At 40.9% G+C, this 13,539-nt stretch overlaps 1 protein-coding gene across 1 annotated transcript in view; it reads left to right on the top strand.

Annotated features, from left to right (window-relative positions):
* The window catches only part of LOC149329835 (uncharacterized), a 37,094-nt gene that overhangs the window by 1,050 nt on the left and 22,505 nt on the right, over nt 1-13,539 (top strand). The window contains exons 2-8 of the mRNA XM_089560538.1: nt 1,333-1,546; nt 4,997-5,095; nt 5,828-5,896; nt 5,975-6,052; nt 7,240-7,332; nt 8,608-8,733; nt 10,074-10,187. Coding sequence (XP_089416664.1) covers nt 1,333-1,546; nt 4,997-5,095; nt 5,828-5,896; nt 5,975-6,052; nt 7,240-7,332; nt 8,608-8,733; nt 10,074-10,187 — 793 coding nt within the window. The remainder of the gene's footprint in view (nt 1-1,332; nt 1,547-4,996; nt 5,096-5,827; nt 5,897-5,974; nt 6,053-7,239; nt 7,333-8,607; nt 8,734-10,073; nt 10,188-13,539) is intronic.

Here is a 13,539-nt window from a genome sequence, read left to right as displayed (position 1 = left end):
CGCAATAGTAATATTTGCTCCCATGTGTCTCTACCTTTACGGTTGGTGGTGTCATCCACTAGAGGAATAAAAATTTTATTCCGCGAAACTCGTTTCACCGAAACGAATTGAAGGCCCCTTCAAAAGAAGATCTCAAAGGGGATATAGCTAAATTTGAAAACTTAGCGAAGATCTGAATATTTAATTTCTACCACAGCTAGTTCGCCGCGTATCTTGTTGTTCAAAGGCACCTGGTTTTTAGGTTCCGAGTGCGTTGAGCAAAGTGCAAAAATAACCACGCATTCGTGTTGTGAAGCATAGATAAAGAATTCCAGGACTAAAAATTTAGCGCGCAAATACTTGCCACTTCCTGTCTCATAGTTCGCTCTATATTAATTTTATTACACTTTACAATGCATATGTTCATAAACAATGGCGGCAGAAGGAGTTACCGCTTCTTTTGACAGCCAGGTACTTGTGTGTGCTTTGCTTGAGAGTCCTACCTCATGAAATGCTGCGCCATTTCTCTTGAAATAGTGCACGCGACTTCCGCGGTGCACAGCACATTAAAAAGCTAGGTTGTTCAATATTTAACTCATGATCATGCCATGTGGGTGTAGAACTCTTCGAAATGAATGCACTACAATTTCGACCAAAGATGCTCAAGGAAAGTTGTCAGGCCGTCACTACTTGCCCTGAGGGCAGAAGCTTAATGATCTTCTAGGCTCAGAAAATGACTTGAAGAAGTTGAATACAATCCAGATGTTAGCTGCGTTCTATCACAGATGAGAATTTAATCTGAGATTTGTGCACCGTGGTGTGCGCGTTGGTAACCTGAACGGTGCCCTCTTGTGTTACAAATGATACTTTTCTGAATTTTTTCTTTACCGGGGTAGCTTATTGGGCAAGTTGCTGTTCATTATGAAGTCTGCAGCGCTTGAAAGTACGAACAACGGGAAGGAGACACCACATACGCTAGCTTTTAACTGAATGTTTATTCAATGCACATAAAATTTTTTATGGTGGTGTTTTCTTCGTTTTGTGTGTGTGTCCGATCGCTGCAGACTTCATAATTTTTTTTTCCTTCACTGTAAAACTCTCGGTTGTGGTACACTGAACGGGCTGCTTTCCCGACGGTGATGCACACTCAGAGGGCCTGCTTTTTGATGTAGATAGTTTCGGCACCACGGGTGATGTTGCCTGCCTCCTTAATGACAGACGGGTTCCAGCGGAAGAAATTGTCTTAAACATTGCAGATTGTTTACGAGCACCTTAAATGCATAAGACCATATTGTAATTTATGCGTGAGTCTCCTCTACTGACACATTTCAAAACAATTCTTCTTTGTTTCAGAGTCTACTTGAAAGTAACAGTTTCGCAGAACAAGCAGGTTCGCTGTGAGGTAACGTCTGGGAACACGCATATGTTCTATGAATGCGTGAACTGCGGGGATCACACGGAAACTTCTGTGGCTTTGATGTGTGATCACTACTTGTGCGAAGAATGCTACGCCACGTGCACGGCATACAATTGCAGCCAATGTCATGTAGTGACAAAGAAAGAGCAGGTAATGTATTCACTCGGTGTGGTATGATTTTTTAGAACACCTAATTTAGCGCAATTTGCACAAAGCAAAACTCTACATTAGATATATTCACATTAGCGGCATGCTTTTGGAATCATCGGCAGTGTTAAAGTATTTCTTGAGTGCATTTTGCAAATAGATCATTCAAAATGTGTACTACGCGCACGGCGCTGTCGTAGAACTGCGTTATATTGATTTGCATCTCCTGTTTTGGATTGAAAAAAATTAGACCTCTGAGGGGCTAGCGCGCGAATCTTTATCCCTAATATACGACCAATACAGAGTGCGTTGCTTTTAGATTAATTAACTGGGTGAAACCCTTGATCAGCCTGTGATCAGCCGAAAGAAGGATTATGGCCAACGTGCATCAACAACTTCAGTGACAGAACAAAAAAGAAAGAGTATTGGTTGGCGTTAACAGGGCTTCTAAAAGAATAAGTACCGGAGACATTTAACGTTCGTTCTGTGATGTGTCACCTCTATGCTGCTGCCATGCTCCTTTTTCGGCGCATCGGAACATGAGCCGCTTTTCCTTTGGCTGATCTGTGTTTCATCATCATCATCATTTATTTGACCCTTAAAGGCCCCTGGGGGGTATTACATAAGAAGGGGGAGTAGTGCATTCAACATGACTAACATTGGTGGGGGAAAAAAAACAAAAACACACAGGCAGCACAAGCATAAATAGAATTAATGTCACGAAAGGGAAATGAAACAATTTATACAGCACGATAACACATCAGACGTTCTTTAAACCTTACTGGATCGCATTCAATGACAACAGATTCTGGAAGCCGATTCCAGTCTTGAATAGCAGCTGGCAAAAAAGATTTGTTAAAGGCATTAGTTGATCCGTGTAAACGTTGGATGCTCATGGAGTTGAATAAACGGGATGTCGTGCGCACAGGAGGGACTAGAAGGGACTCGCGTAGGTTAGGAAAACTGTGGTATAATTTGTGCAATAAACATAAGCGAGAAACTTTGCGTCTAAGGGCTAGTGGGCTGATAGCGATGGATGAATTGATAGCGGTAATGCTGTGGTGAAAATCGTAATCTGAAGTAATAAAGCGTGACGCACGATTCTGAATGGATTCAATGGTGTTAATTAAGTAAGCCTGATGAGGAGAACAAATTGCTGATGCGTACTCAAGTTTAGTGCGAATGAAAGTCTCGTATGCAAGCTTACGGATTGATTGCGGAGACAGTGAAAGTGACCTTCTAAAAAAACCCAGTGTTTTTGATGTATCAGCAACTGCACGAGCTCATTACAGTACTGATCTTGATGCATTCTATTTAGCTGCTAATGAGTGCATTACAGTGGCCGGTTGGCACCTTAATAGCTTTGCCAGAAGTGGGCGGTCTAGCTTGGAAAATAAAGGCACAAATCACTTTGTGTACGCGGCAGAAACGCTACGGTCTAAATCCATTGCTACGACAACGCCCCTTCAAGCACTGTAGGCATCCCCACTTTTCCAGCCGCGCAGCTATGTATACTTCGGGAACATATGAAACAAGCAGGGTAGGCTGTAGGAAGCTCCGTTGAAAGATTCCCTTTTTTATGGTGCTTGCTGCGCCGCAAAAGAAGTTGACGTCACATGTGGTCTACTACCTCGGGTGTACAGTAATGTTAGTGGGAGAACAGCACGAATCCGTTTTCAAGCAGTGTGGACCTTGGGAAAAGATTAAAGGCGCCCTTTCCAACATTCACTTTTGCTGTGCAGCCAGGGAAGACCCTTGTTAAACCACTTTAGGCAGGCTTCATTTGAAACTTCTTAGGCAGAAAGAAATTGGCTGAGACAAAACGAGCTCCACCTTCTTGGGTAAAACGTTTTTTTTTTAATTCGATTAAATAAATGTGGGGCTGCTGTGGTTGTTTGTGTTGAAACAAGCCACAAATGTTGGGTTGTTCGTAAATTCAGCATTGTGGTTACTTATTGTAGGAGTTGCGAACAGTCAAGCGAGGCCCGAAGCTAATATCGGTTGTTTACAGACCCGCAAGCGACAATGTTTCATGTTTTCTAAGTATATTAAATAAACTGTGAATATCCTTTGATAAAATACTAGTTTGTGATTTCAGGAAAAGAGAGAATGATGAGTACCTTCTGTTTTTTACATGTTTTTATTCAGCCATCTCGATAATTAGAAAGTGCAGGCATTGCAAATAATTTACCTCATATCCTTACTAAATAGAAAACAAGCAAACCACAAAGCACTGGACGACGTGCAATCGCTTTTCTTATATGTAATGAAGTAAACATGAGCTCAGAACTAATCGGTTCCAAGGCAGAATTCTGCTTCTTCAAGTGCATTGTATTTTTAATAGTCTAGCCCCTCGGTCTTTTGAGCTTGTCTTGTTGTAGGTAGATTTTAGGTAGCTTTCAATAGTGTGTTTTTCATGTACAACAAATGGAGGCTTTGAAAATAGAGTGTTATGTACCGCTCTGTTCTTCAAAGTATCTTATTCAAAAAATGTTTTGTTGGAGTCTGCGGTTCGTATTTCTTGCTGTACGTACGTTAGGTGTGCTAACGCCAGCCAAATAATCGGGTTGCTCGCACATGCATTGGTGTTATAATAGCTTTCAGGCGACAGACCCTTCCAAATTTATATCTAAAAATGAAAGATAAAAACAGAGTTATATTTATTGGTTTTTCTTCACAAAAGAGCTCAACACGCACACAGATATTACCCGCTCGGGAGCGCGAAAAAATGTTCAGACCATTACGATAGTCGGTAATGCAAAACTTGAGTTCAGCTCTTCACATGCCATCCGCCACCGCTGACAGGAGCCATGTTACGTGGCGAGCCACCCCCGGGATTTTTCCAGTGGCAGCCATCTGGCCGCTCTCCAATCCTTCGCTCTGGCTGTGGCAGGTTGTGTTTCGCTCTGCTACCACCTGCCATGAAGCCCCCATCAGGGGGCGTGTTGTGCATGCTACGCCGATAACACCGACGATGCGGAACCCATGGACGAGCACCTAAGAGCTGCGCTCCAAAAGGCTATTTGAAGGGGTTTGTTATAAAGGGTTTAAAGTCCCAAACCAGCTCAGTCTATAATGGGGGCCGTAGTGGAGGGATCTAGACTATTTCGACCATCTGATGTTTTTTAACCTGCGCTGAAATCACGAAATATACTGTTCCCCACAATTTCGCCTCCATCAAAACGCAACCACCGCTGCCGAGATCGAACCGTTGTCTTTCCGGTGGGCCGCCGAGCACCAAAAAAACTCAGCCACCAGGGCGGTTTGATAAAAAGGCGTTAATCCCTCTAAGAAAGTTAGCGGAAACGTGTACAGCGCGTTAAAATCCTCAGTAGCCTGTTACCGGCACCCCGCAGTCTTTCAACCTGTGAAAGCGCCTAACCTGTTTTGATGCCTAGTTGGAGACATGAACAATTGATAAATAAAATAAAGCTTTTCTCATTTCTTTTCTAGGCTTCAAGACGGCCGGCTTTTTGGAACGCCAGTTCCGATACGCTATGCCTCAAATGTCCGAAATGCTTTCAAATTTACGGGAACAGCCGAAAAACAGCGGTACAAAAAGTATTTTCGATGTTCGGATAGCATTTCCAACACCTGTGTCTTGTTGAAGGCGTTGATGATAAGAATAGGACGAAGTGCAATTTTTAACTCCAAGTGTAATGACAATTTTAGAGTGAACTTTGAGTCCTAAGGCGCTTCAAGGTGTGATTCGCTTTCTTGCATTGACTACAGTGTATTAAGCAATGGTGTCAGTACACTTAGAAACTTAGCTTTTTCAGACAAGATACGAAACAAGCATGGGGTAAAATTAAATATTGTCAAATGCATTTGCAGTTGTCTCTTTACGAGAAAAGCAAATAGATAAATATTTCTCAGAAAACTTTGTGCCAATTTCTTGCATACAGCAGGAGTTGTTCACCTTTGGTTTGAATATTTTGGTAATTTACAAAGGCGTACTCTAAGATACAGCGATTCGTGCATTCTCATGAGGTGTTGTGCTCATTCGTTTTGCAGTTTAGGGAGCATATTTAGTGTTTCACATGAAATGCTATACAATAAAGACACCAATATATAACTCTGAAAACTCTCTATTAACGATATTACACGTAGTGGCCAGTTCATTTGCATGGAGTTCGAATACACTTAAAGCAATGTGTTGGCAACTCTTTACCAGTGATATCTATTTATATTTACTTGATCCACGTTATATACATGTAACTCATATCTCACCAGCTTTGTATAAGTAGAACAAACTAATCTTCGCGGGTGTAATTAAAATTTCAGGAACATATCATCAACAAGCACCCCGAAATTTTAGAAGAAAAGCAAGGCGCGCAACCTCTGGGAATACTGGTGAGTGATTTATCAGAGGATCCCCTGCGCTCTAATAATCGAAGCCTTAATTGAACTCTTCCGTCTTCTTTTGCTTAGGATCGGCCGACACTGAATAAAGTTCGCCATGCATCGCCTGAAGATAGGCGGGAAACAACCTACAGCAGCAGCAGCGAGGTATGAGTGATGACTCTAGAACAGTAACTGGACTCCTCACGCTTAGTTCTAAGGATTATAATGAGAGGATAGGACTGAAAAATCCCTGAAACCACCTCGTGTTTTGTACACAGTTGAGTAGGAATATTTCGTGAGAAAAAGAAGTGAGCTGAAAATTCGAAACAAACTGTATCCGTTGCTTATAGAAAATTTTACGGCAATAGCATCAATATACTTCTACTACATAGCTTGCACCAGCAGTTTAACTACTTGATATTGCTGAGAAAAAGGTGATATATTAGGATTTTATTGCTGATTTTCGTGGACTGCAGTTTGAACTGCTTTCCGAATTTATTACGACATAGTGCACTTGCTAACAATGGTTGCTTAGTCAAATGTAAATTACAGACAATTTGCGAAGCTAATCCGAAACTGCTAAAAAACGTTGGCAGAGGAATGCTGTAGTATGTCGTTAAAACCATATGTTGAGACCAGCGGTGATTTTTAGTTATAGCCTGATTACAGAGGCAAAACTAAGTGTAAGTGAGGCGCAGTCGTCAAAGTGAGCTCAGCTTGTGGGGCGAGTTGCTCGGCGAATTGTCTCGCGGTATCCAAAACTGCACGTCGCGACCTGTTCTAACGTGGACCCTGAAAGCGATGCTGCGTAGTTATTTCAAAAACCAGAAAAAATTGTGTGTTTTGGAAACAACATGCTTGCTCTTTTTACGTGACGAAGAGCCTGCAAGTATAGTTGAAATCAATGTTCACTGCATTCTCTCAGAATGCAAGCCCGCTGCATCTCAAAATTGTGAATGATGCATGGTAGAGAAATATTTTTATATGAATGATCTGAGAAAATGTAAACTGGAGGATTGGAAATTAATTGCTATCTTGAAGTGCAATTTAACCCATAAAAAACTATTATTAGGAGGAAAAGCTGTCTGGGTCATTTCTTTCTCGGTTCTTGGGTCGGCCTTCAGTGCGTGTACCCAATAGTAGACACATTAGGCGTTCATTGGTGTAGTGTTTAACCGTCTTCAGGGCTAAGAATTGCTAATATTTTCTGAGCGCCGGAATTTTAAATGTACTAATTCATGGCAAAGCCTCCAGTGTAATAATTTTAAGAGACACTTATTATGGCCGGCGATTTGCTTCATTATATTCGTCAATACACCTACTTGTGAAATTGTTTTTATGCTCACCCTTAGAATTCTGCCACAACAAATTTTAATACCACTTTCACCGGTACGCCTGCTTCAAACGACCAAAGCATTGCCTTGGGCAGCGCTCTTATGCATCAGGTAATCGCCTACAGATTTTCGTGTTTTCATAGAAACAGTTAAGAATTCTCTTTCGTAATTCAGTAAAATGGCTCCTTAAAAGCTATTTCTGCACAGGTCAGCTCATTCTCTTTTCAAAAACCTCTTAGTCTATTGATATAGTGAGCATACGAAGGCAGGGGAACACTTTAAACCAATTGATTTTTTTCTGCATGGATTGTATGTGGGAAGGATGCAAATTTGTTATGAGAAGTACGGAGAAGACCGAATGCTACGCTGGAGCGCCGGCTGGATATGTCGAAAGTATTGCTTTGTTTTATTATTTCCGTTTTTTTTTCTGGAAAATTGTGCAGAGTGCTCACGTGAAACATTGACTGCCACTAATTTCACTACTGACTTCTTGCTGAACCCGGATCCGGTTGGGACAAAATGGCCTGAACCCAATCAGGTTAATCGAGGACGCTGGTAGCACATTGCATTTTTTAAAAGCATCGTCAACCGTATAGGTCTAAGATATTACAACAACCGAACAATAAAAGTTGTGTTGAAGATGTAGGGACGTATTAAGAGCTTCTCCGGATGTGCTACATACATCCAGAAAACCTCCCATTTCTTTTTCCTGAGATAGAGTTGTGCGACACTGTAACTTTTTCCTGTTTTACATGTATTCCCCATTTTACGAGAATCTTTTCGTAACGCGCTTTGAGCAACGACCGTTCTCGCCACTAAGTGCACACAAATGCTCCGCTATTATAAAGAATTCAAAGCAAGGCACCTATTCGCTAATTCTAGAACGAACATCTCCCATTTATGCCACTCACTGAAGCCATATGAAGAGAGCCGTATTCAGAGAGATTCTCTTTGCTAAGAATACCAGCATAGCGTACGGCACATAATGGTTGCTCAGAAGAAGATTAACGCACCCGTAAATATACTGTGAAATTTGTTATCAATATGCATGTAAGGCACTCTCAATTCTTCTCCTCCAGAAAATGCGGGCAATTCTATAAAGAATAGAACTTGTCTGCAAACAAAGCCATAATAACTACAAACTTTGTATGGGTAAAAAGCAAAAGAAAAACTACAGGTAACGGAGCCTTCATCAAAAAACACCAGGCACCGAAAGTTTGAATTTTCCTTAGTTATAATACCTACACTTCATGATTAATAAAGCCAGAACTCCGCCACCAAAAGGAGCTTGTTATCGCCTTATATTGCTCAACCAGCTTCTGGCGCTGAAAATTCGTCAGTTCTTGTATGCTGCATTTTTTTTTGCGGTGGTTCTTCTTTATCCAGGATAAAACGGGGCAAGACAAAGACGCAGGTGACTCTGTAGATATAACAGGTGGTCCTGACCAAGATCGAGCAAGGATAAATTCTACAAGCAATATCCCTGAAGTGGAGCAGGACGTGAGTGATCAGGTATGTACGTGAAATCAAGGCGGAAAGCTGGGCTAGTTGGTTTGACATAGTTACACACTTATCACATTATGAGGGAAGGTGACAAGTGTGTAAGCACGACGTCACTTGCCCTGACCAGGAAAGAAACCATGTATCTGCGAAACAGTTTGCCACTTCTTGATTAGTTTTTTGTAACTCAGTGTGCGCATGTGCCACGGAAGTGTTTTAAGTACATGTTTGGTGTAGTAAACCTTTAGTTGATGTTTAGCGCTCGTCCTGTCTCCTTCTCTGTCTTTGTCCTAGTTTTATGCGCTAGTCTTCTAATTAACTATGTACGTGAAAACTGGAAGCGGTCGATGTTGACAGAGACTAGCCCACACCAATAGTTGATATGCTTAGCAGTGCTCGCTGCTGTTTATGAGTAGTAATAATGCAAATAATAATGAAAAATTAGCGAAATATGCACGGCCTGAAAATTCTTTTACGTTGCATTTTTAAAGTTATTTTTATCTCAGGTGTTTCAGGGAAGCCCGCCCCTTATTAAAAAAAAACATTTTGAGAAATGTTTTCGGCAATGTAATACCAGCCTTCGCGGCCATCTGAAAAACCCTGAATTACTTTAATTATCAAGTGGAATAACAGAATTCCCATTGTTCGCTTATTAACTGTTAGTGCACAGTGTCTGGTTGTAATCAGAGATCAGTAAGTGACTATTAGTAACGCCATATCGGCTTTCTGATTTTCAAAAAACGCAATTTTTAATGGTGCTGTTGCTCAAAAAGGTTTGGCAATTTCTCGTTGAATTCTAAAATTCCGCTCCGCTGGTGACAACTAATCAATGTCCATCAAATGGCTTTACTGAGCGCCATATTAAAAATCAAGAAAATGTTTGGGAAGTTCGAAACACAAATTTCGTATTCAACCTCAGTTGAAGCCTTCAGTTTCTTATGTGTTAAAAAGATTAAAAAATACACTCTGTGAATAAAAAAAAAGTCCATCGCTTTTTTGTCCGCTATGATAACTTCTAGAAGGCTTTTTGTAAGCATATTCCTGTCAGAAAAAAATCACCGGTGTTTTCAACAGCTGTATAACGAGGATTTAACATGGTTAATATTTTGGCTTCATACACAGGGTTACCAGTAGCATCCCTCCTTTTTTAGGTAACCTTTGCAGTAACATAAGGCAGTTATTTGGAAGCTGGCCACGCTTACTGATTATACTTGCCCTTAATGAGGGATATAACACAATCTGGGGCTTTAATACTTGAATGTGAGAATGAGCTTCACTTCCGAGAAGAAATACGAAAAACGAATATTTCTGTTTGAGTGCTTGGAATAGACTAAAATTACCTTTTCTTACAGGCTTATGCCACCGATTCCATTATGTCGGCAGCCGGAGCTAACAACGATGGAACAGACCACGGAATTACCGTGTGTCAATTCTGTTATTCACCGGACTACACGGAAGACATAAAGGCAAGTCAATGCATTGTAAACACTTGGAACAAAGCTGCTCTCTCTGTGCAGTTGGTCAGTCAGGCAGTCGCTATATTGAAAGTCCTAGGTAGGAAAGGACAATAATAGGGCTACGGGTCTGCAATAATCGGGCATAACAAAACGAATTTGTGTATTGCGTGGAGCTAATTTTGGCAATAATTTGCTAGCCACGTCGTTTTTTCTAAAGACATGAAAGAGTACGGGTGATAGAGAGAAACGATTTCGCTCAGCGCGTTTCCGTCCTGATGAAGTTGTGAATTCTTTTGTACCTGTGTATCAAAAGCGGTTCTTTACCTGTGTTGTCCTTGTCTCATATACTTTCCATTCCTTCTGGCGCTGAACTCCTCACGGACTCGTAGCCTTATGATTCATTCACGTTATCCTTTTTAAATTTTCAGCATCCTTGCGTGTAGCAGTACCGTGGTTACTGGTACTTCAGTCATCACTGACTGCCTTTAACGGATGTGCAGTTAAAATTTAGTTCGAGCTTTCATCACCTTTCGTATATTACCAGTCCAGTTATAACGCCCGAAATGCGCTAAATTAAAGGTAAAGGAGCATATAGTATCGCTCGAGAATATATATTCCGCATTTACTGAAGAAGGCCACCCTAAAAGAGACGCGACGAATGACAACTTTAGAAATATATATAGTTAATGCGAAATCGAACTAGGAGGCGGGGCAATTAGGCAGTATATTAGTAATTTGTCCAAAAAAAGCAGCATCCTATTACAAGGAAGCCAAGTACGAAGTCACGCACTTCTGAAAGCTATTCAGTTGAGGAAGCGACTTAATGAAAGAAAGGAAGTGAGAAAAAAGAAAGAAAGAAAGAAAGGAAGAAAGAAAGAAGGAAAGAATGAAAGAAAAAACACAGGGAGAAGAATGAAAGAAAGAAAGGAAGAAAGAAAGACAGAAAGAGAAAGATAGAAGGAAAGAAAGAGAGAAAGAAAGAGAGAAAGAAAGATAAAAAGAAATAAAGGTTTGGTTTGGTTTTATGGAGTTTAACGTCCCAAAGCGACTCAGGCTATGAGAGACGCCGTAGTGAAAGGCTCCGTAAATTTCGACCGCCTGGGGTTCTTTGACGTGCACTGACATCGCAGAGTTCACGGGCCTCTAGAATTTCTCCTCCAAAGAAATTCAACCGCCGCGGCCGGGATCGAACCCGCGTCTTTCGGGTCAGCAGCCGAGCACCATATCCACTGAGCCACTGCGGCAAGAGAGGAAGAAAGAGAGAAAGAAAGAAAGAAAGAAAGAAAGAAAAAAGGACAGAAAGAAAGAAAGACAGAAAGAAAGAAAGAGAAAAAGAAAAAGAGAAATAAAGAAAGAAAGGAAGAAAGAAGGAAAGGAAGAAAGGAAGAAAGAAAGAAAGAAAGAAAGAAAGAAAGAAAGAAAGAAAGAAAGAAAGAAAGAAAGAAAGAAAGGAAGAAAGAAAGAAAGAAAGAAAGAAATAGAGGTGGCATCGACATGACTAAGTAACCTTCATGGAGCGGCGGACGCCTGAAATGCAGCAAAAAGAAGGTTAAGGATGTACACACGTGATATGCGCGCAATAAGACACTAGTAGAGCTATGGAATTAGCAACTAGGGAAAGGGAAGGAGCAGAATGATTCAACGGACGTATGTAAAGGAGGCATTAAATTGGCGACCATCTCGGAAGTGATGGAGACGAGAAAATTTAAATTTAGATGCTAAATTATAAGTACTTAAGAAGGAATAAACCATTTGATATCGTCTCAGGTTACAGATCCATAGAACTGCGAAAAACTTAAGGAATGATATTGAAGTGTGTACATAAAGTGAGGAGTACCTGAAGTTGCGAAATTAAGTAATCGTTACTACCATACAAACAAATACGGCTTGTGTTACATTAGTTGTGTCCCAGGTTCAACATGGAGTCATCTTTGTTTTTAATGCATATGAATATGAATTTCCTACAGAATTGAGCCTAAGATTCAGTCGCTTGGCAATGATTGTTTTATATATTATAGCACCTCAAGAAATACACGTATTTAGGGCACAATGCGAAGCGTGCGAAATATTGAATATTGGAATTCAGATGATTTGTACAAAAACCGTGTTTATGTATTCTTCACGCGAACATAGGATTCATGATTGATCAAAATTCTCTTTACTCACTGAAGAGAGAATTAAAGACAGAATCTACCTAAAAACATTCTTCGGCGCTTTTGTTTTCCTAACAGTATATTAAAGCTCAATTAGGAAGGATATAAACCGACCATCTCTGCTTCGCCCGGCACGCACAATGCCTTATTATGTCAAGCACCCCAAAAACGGGAAGTGATGTGACCACTGCTTTATTCATAAATATGAGGACGTAAAATAGTAAAATGATGGAATGATTAGATCACTGATGCTAGAAGGTAATCAATAAAGAATCAGAAATGGAATCAATCGAGCTACATCAAATTTCAATCGACCAAAAGATATCCTGGTTTTCAGCAAGGACACAATATGGTACACATCCCCACCAAGCACTCGGTAATACGAAATGCACAGAGGAATAACCGCGTAAGTGGCGCTTCTAAGAACGGCAGAAGATATTTTAAAACACTCAAGCGTGCATAGTTTCTGTCAGGGAATGTGATAAATTACCATTGAGACAGTGCTATATCCGAGGTGATGCAATCAACCTTCAGCTACACCCCGTTTTTTACAAGAGGTATTCAGGGCTGTTGCAATGAGGAAAGCCGAATATAAGGCCTCCTGATGAAGAAACGATTAGTCTCAGATTTTTTAAGAGCATTGCTGAACTTAGTAGCTCACAGCATTGAACTGTGCTTGGGCGAGTTGGTATGACATTTTAAAAAGGAACCATAGGGCTTTTGACAGGGAAAAAGAAGGAAAGGCACAGGTTGATAGGTGCTGTCCTCGCGCGGTCGTGTGTCTTTCATTTCGTCCCTGCCAAAAGTCGTGTTGTTCCTTTTTGAAAAGTGGCAGCATAGATCGCAGTGTACGGTTGAAGGCCTGGACGAGCCTAGCAGTAGTGTGTGGCTAAAAATATTATGAAGAAAGAAAGGTAATTTTAAAGTCTTGGACTGAAAGACCTGTATCTGACTCACGCAAAAAGGTAGGGGTAATGTTGAGAGATAGGGCCCGGGCAGAATGCGGTAAAGAAAGAAATATTAGTTGACGTTAATGATACTTTAGCTGAAAGGAAGATTAATGCACACGTTCGAGGGTATGCAGTGCAGGGTAGAGATAACTGGTGGTCGATTAGAGTTTTAACGTGTGTTCCAGAAGATAGTAAAAGTAGCATGGTGCGCAGGGAATCAGGTGGGATATGAAATAAGGAATGGGCGGGGACGCAACG

The sequence above is a fragment of the Amblyomma mixtum genome, chromosome 9 (genome assembly GCF_055824585.1).
Source record: "Amblyomma mixtum isolate Tamu chromosome 9, ASM5582458v1, whole genome shotgun sequence".
Classification (NCBI taxonomy): domain Eukaryota; kingdom Metazoa; phylum Arthropoda; class Arachnida; order Ixodida; family Ixodidae; genus Amblyomma; species Amblyomma mixtum.
Note: the sequence above shows the minus strand (reverse complement) of the source record. Positions and strands in the feature narration are given on the sequence as shown.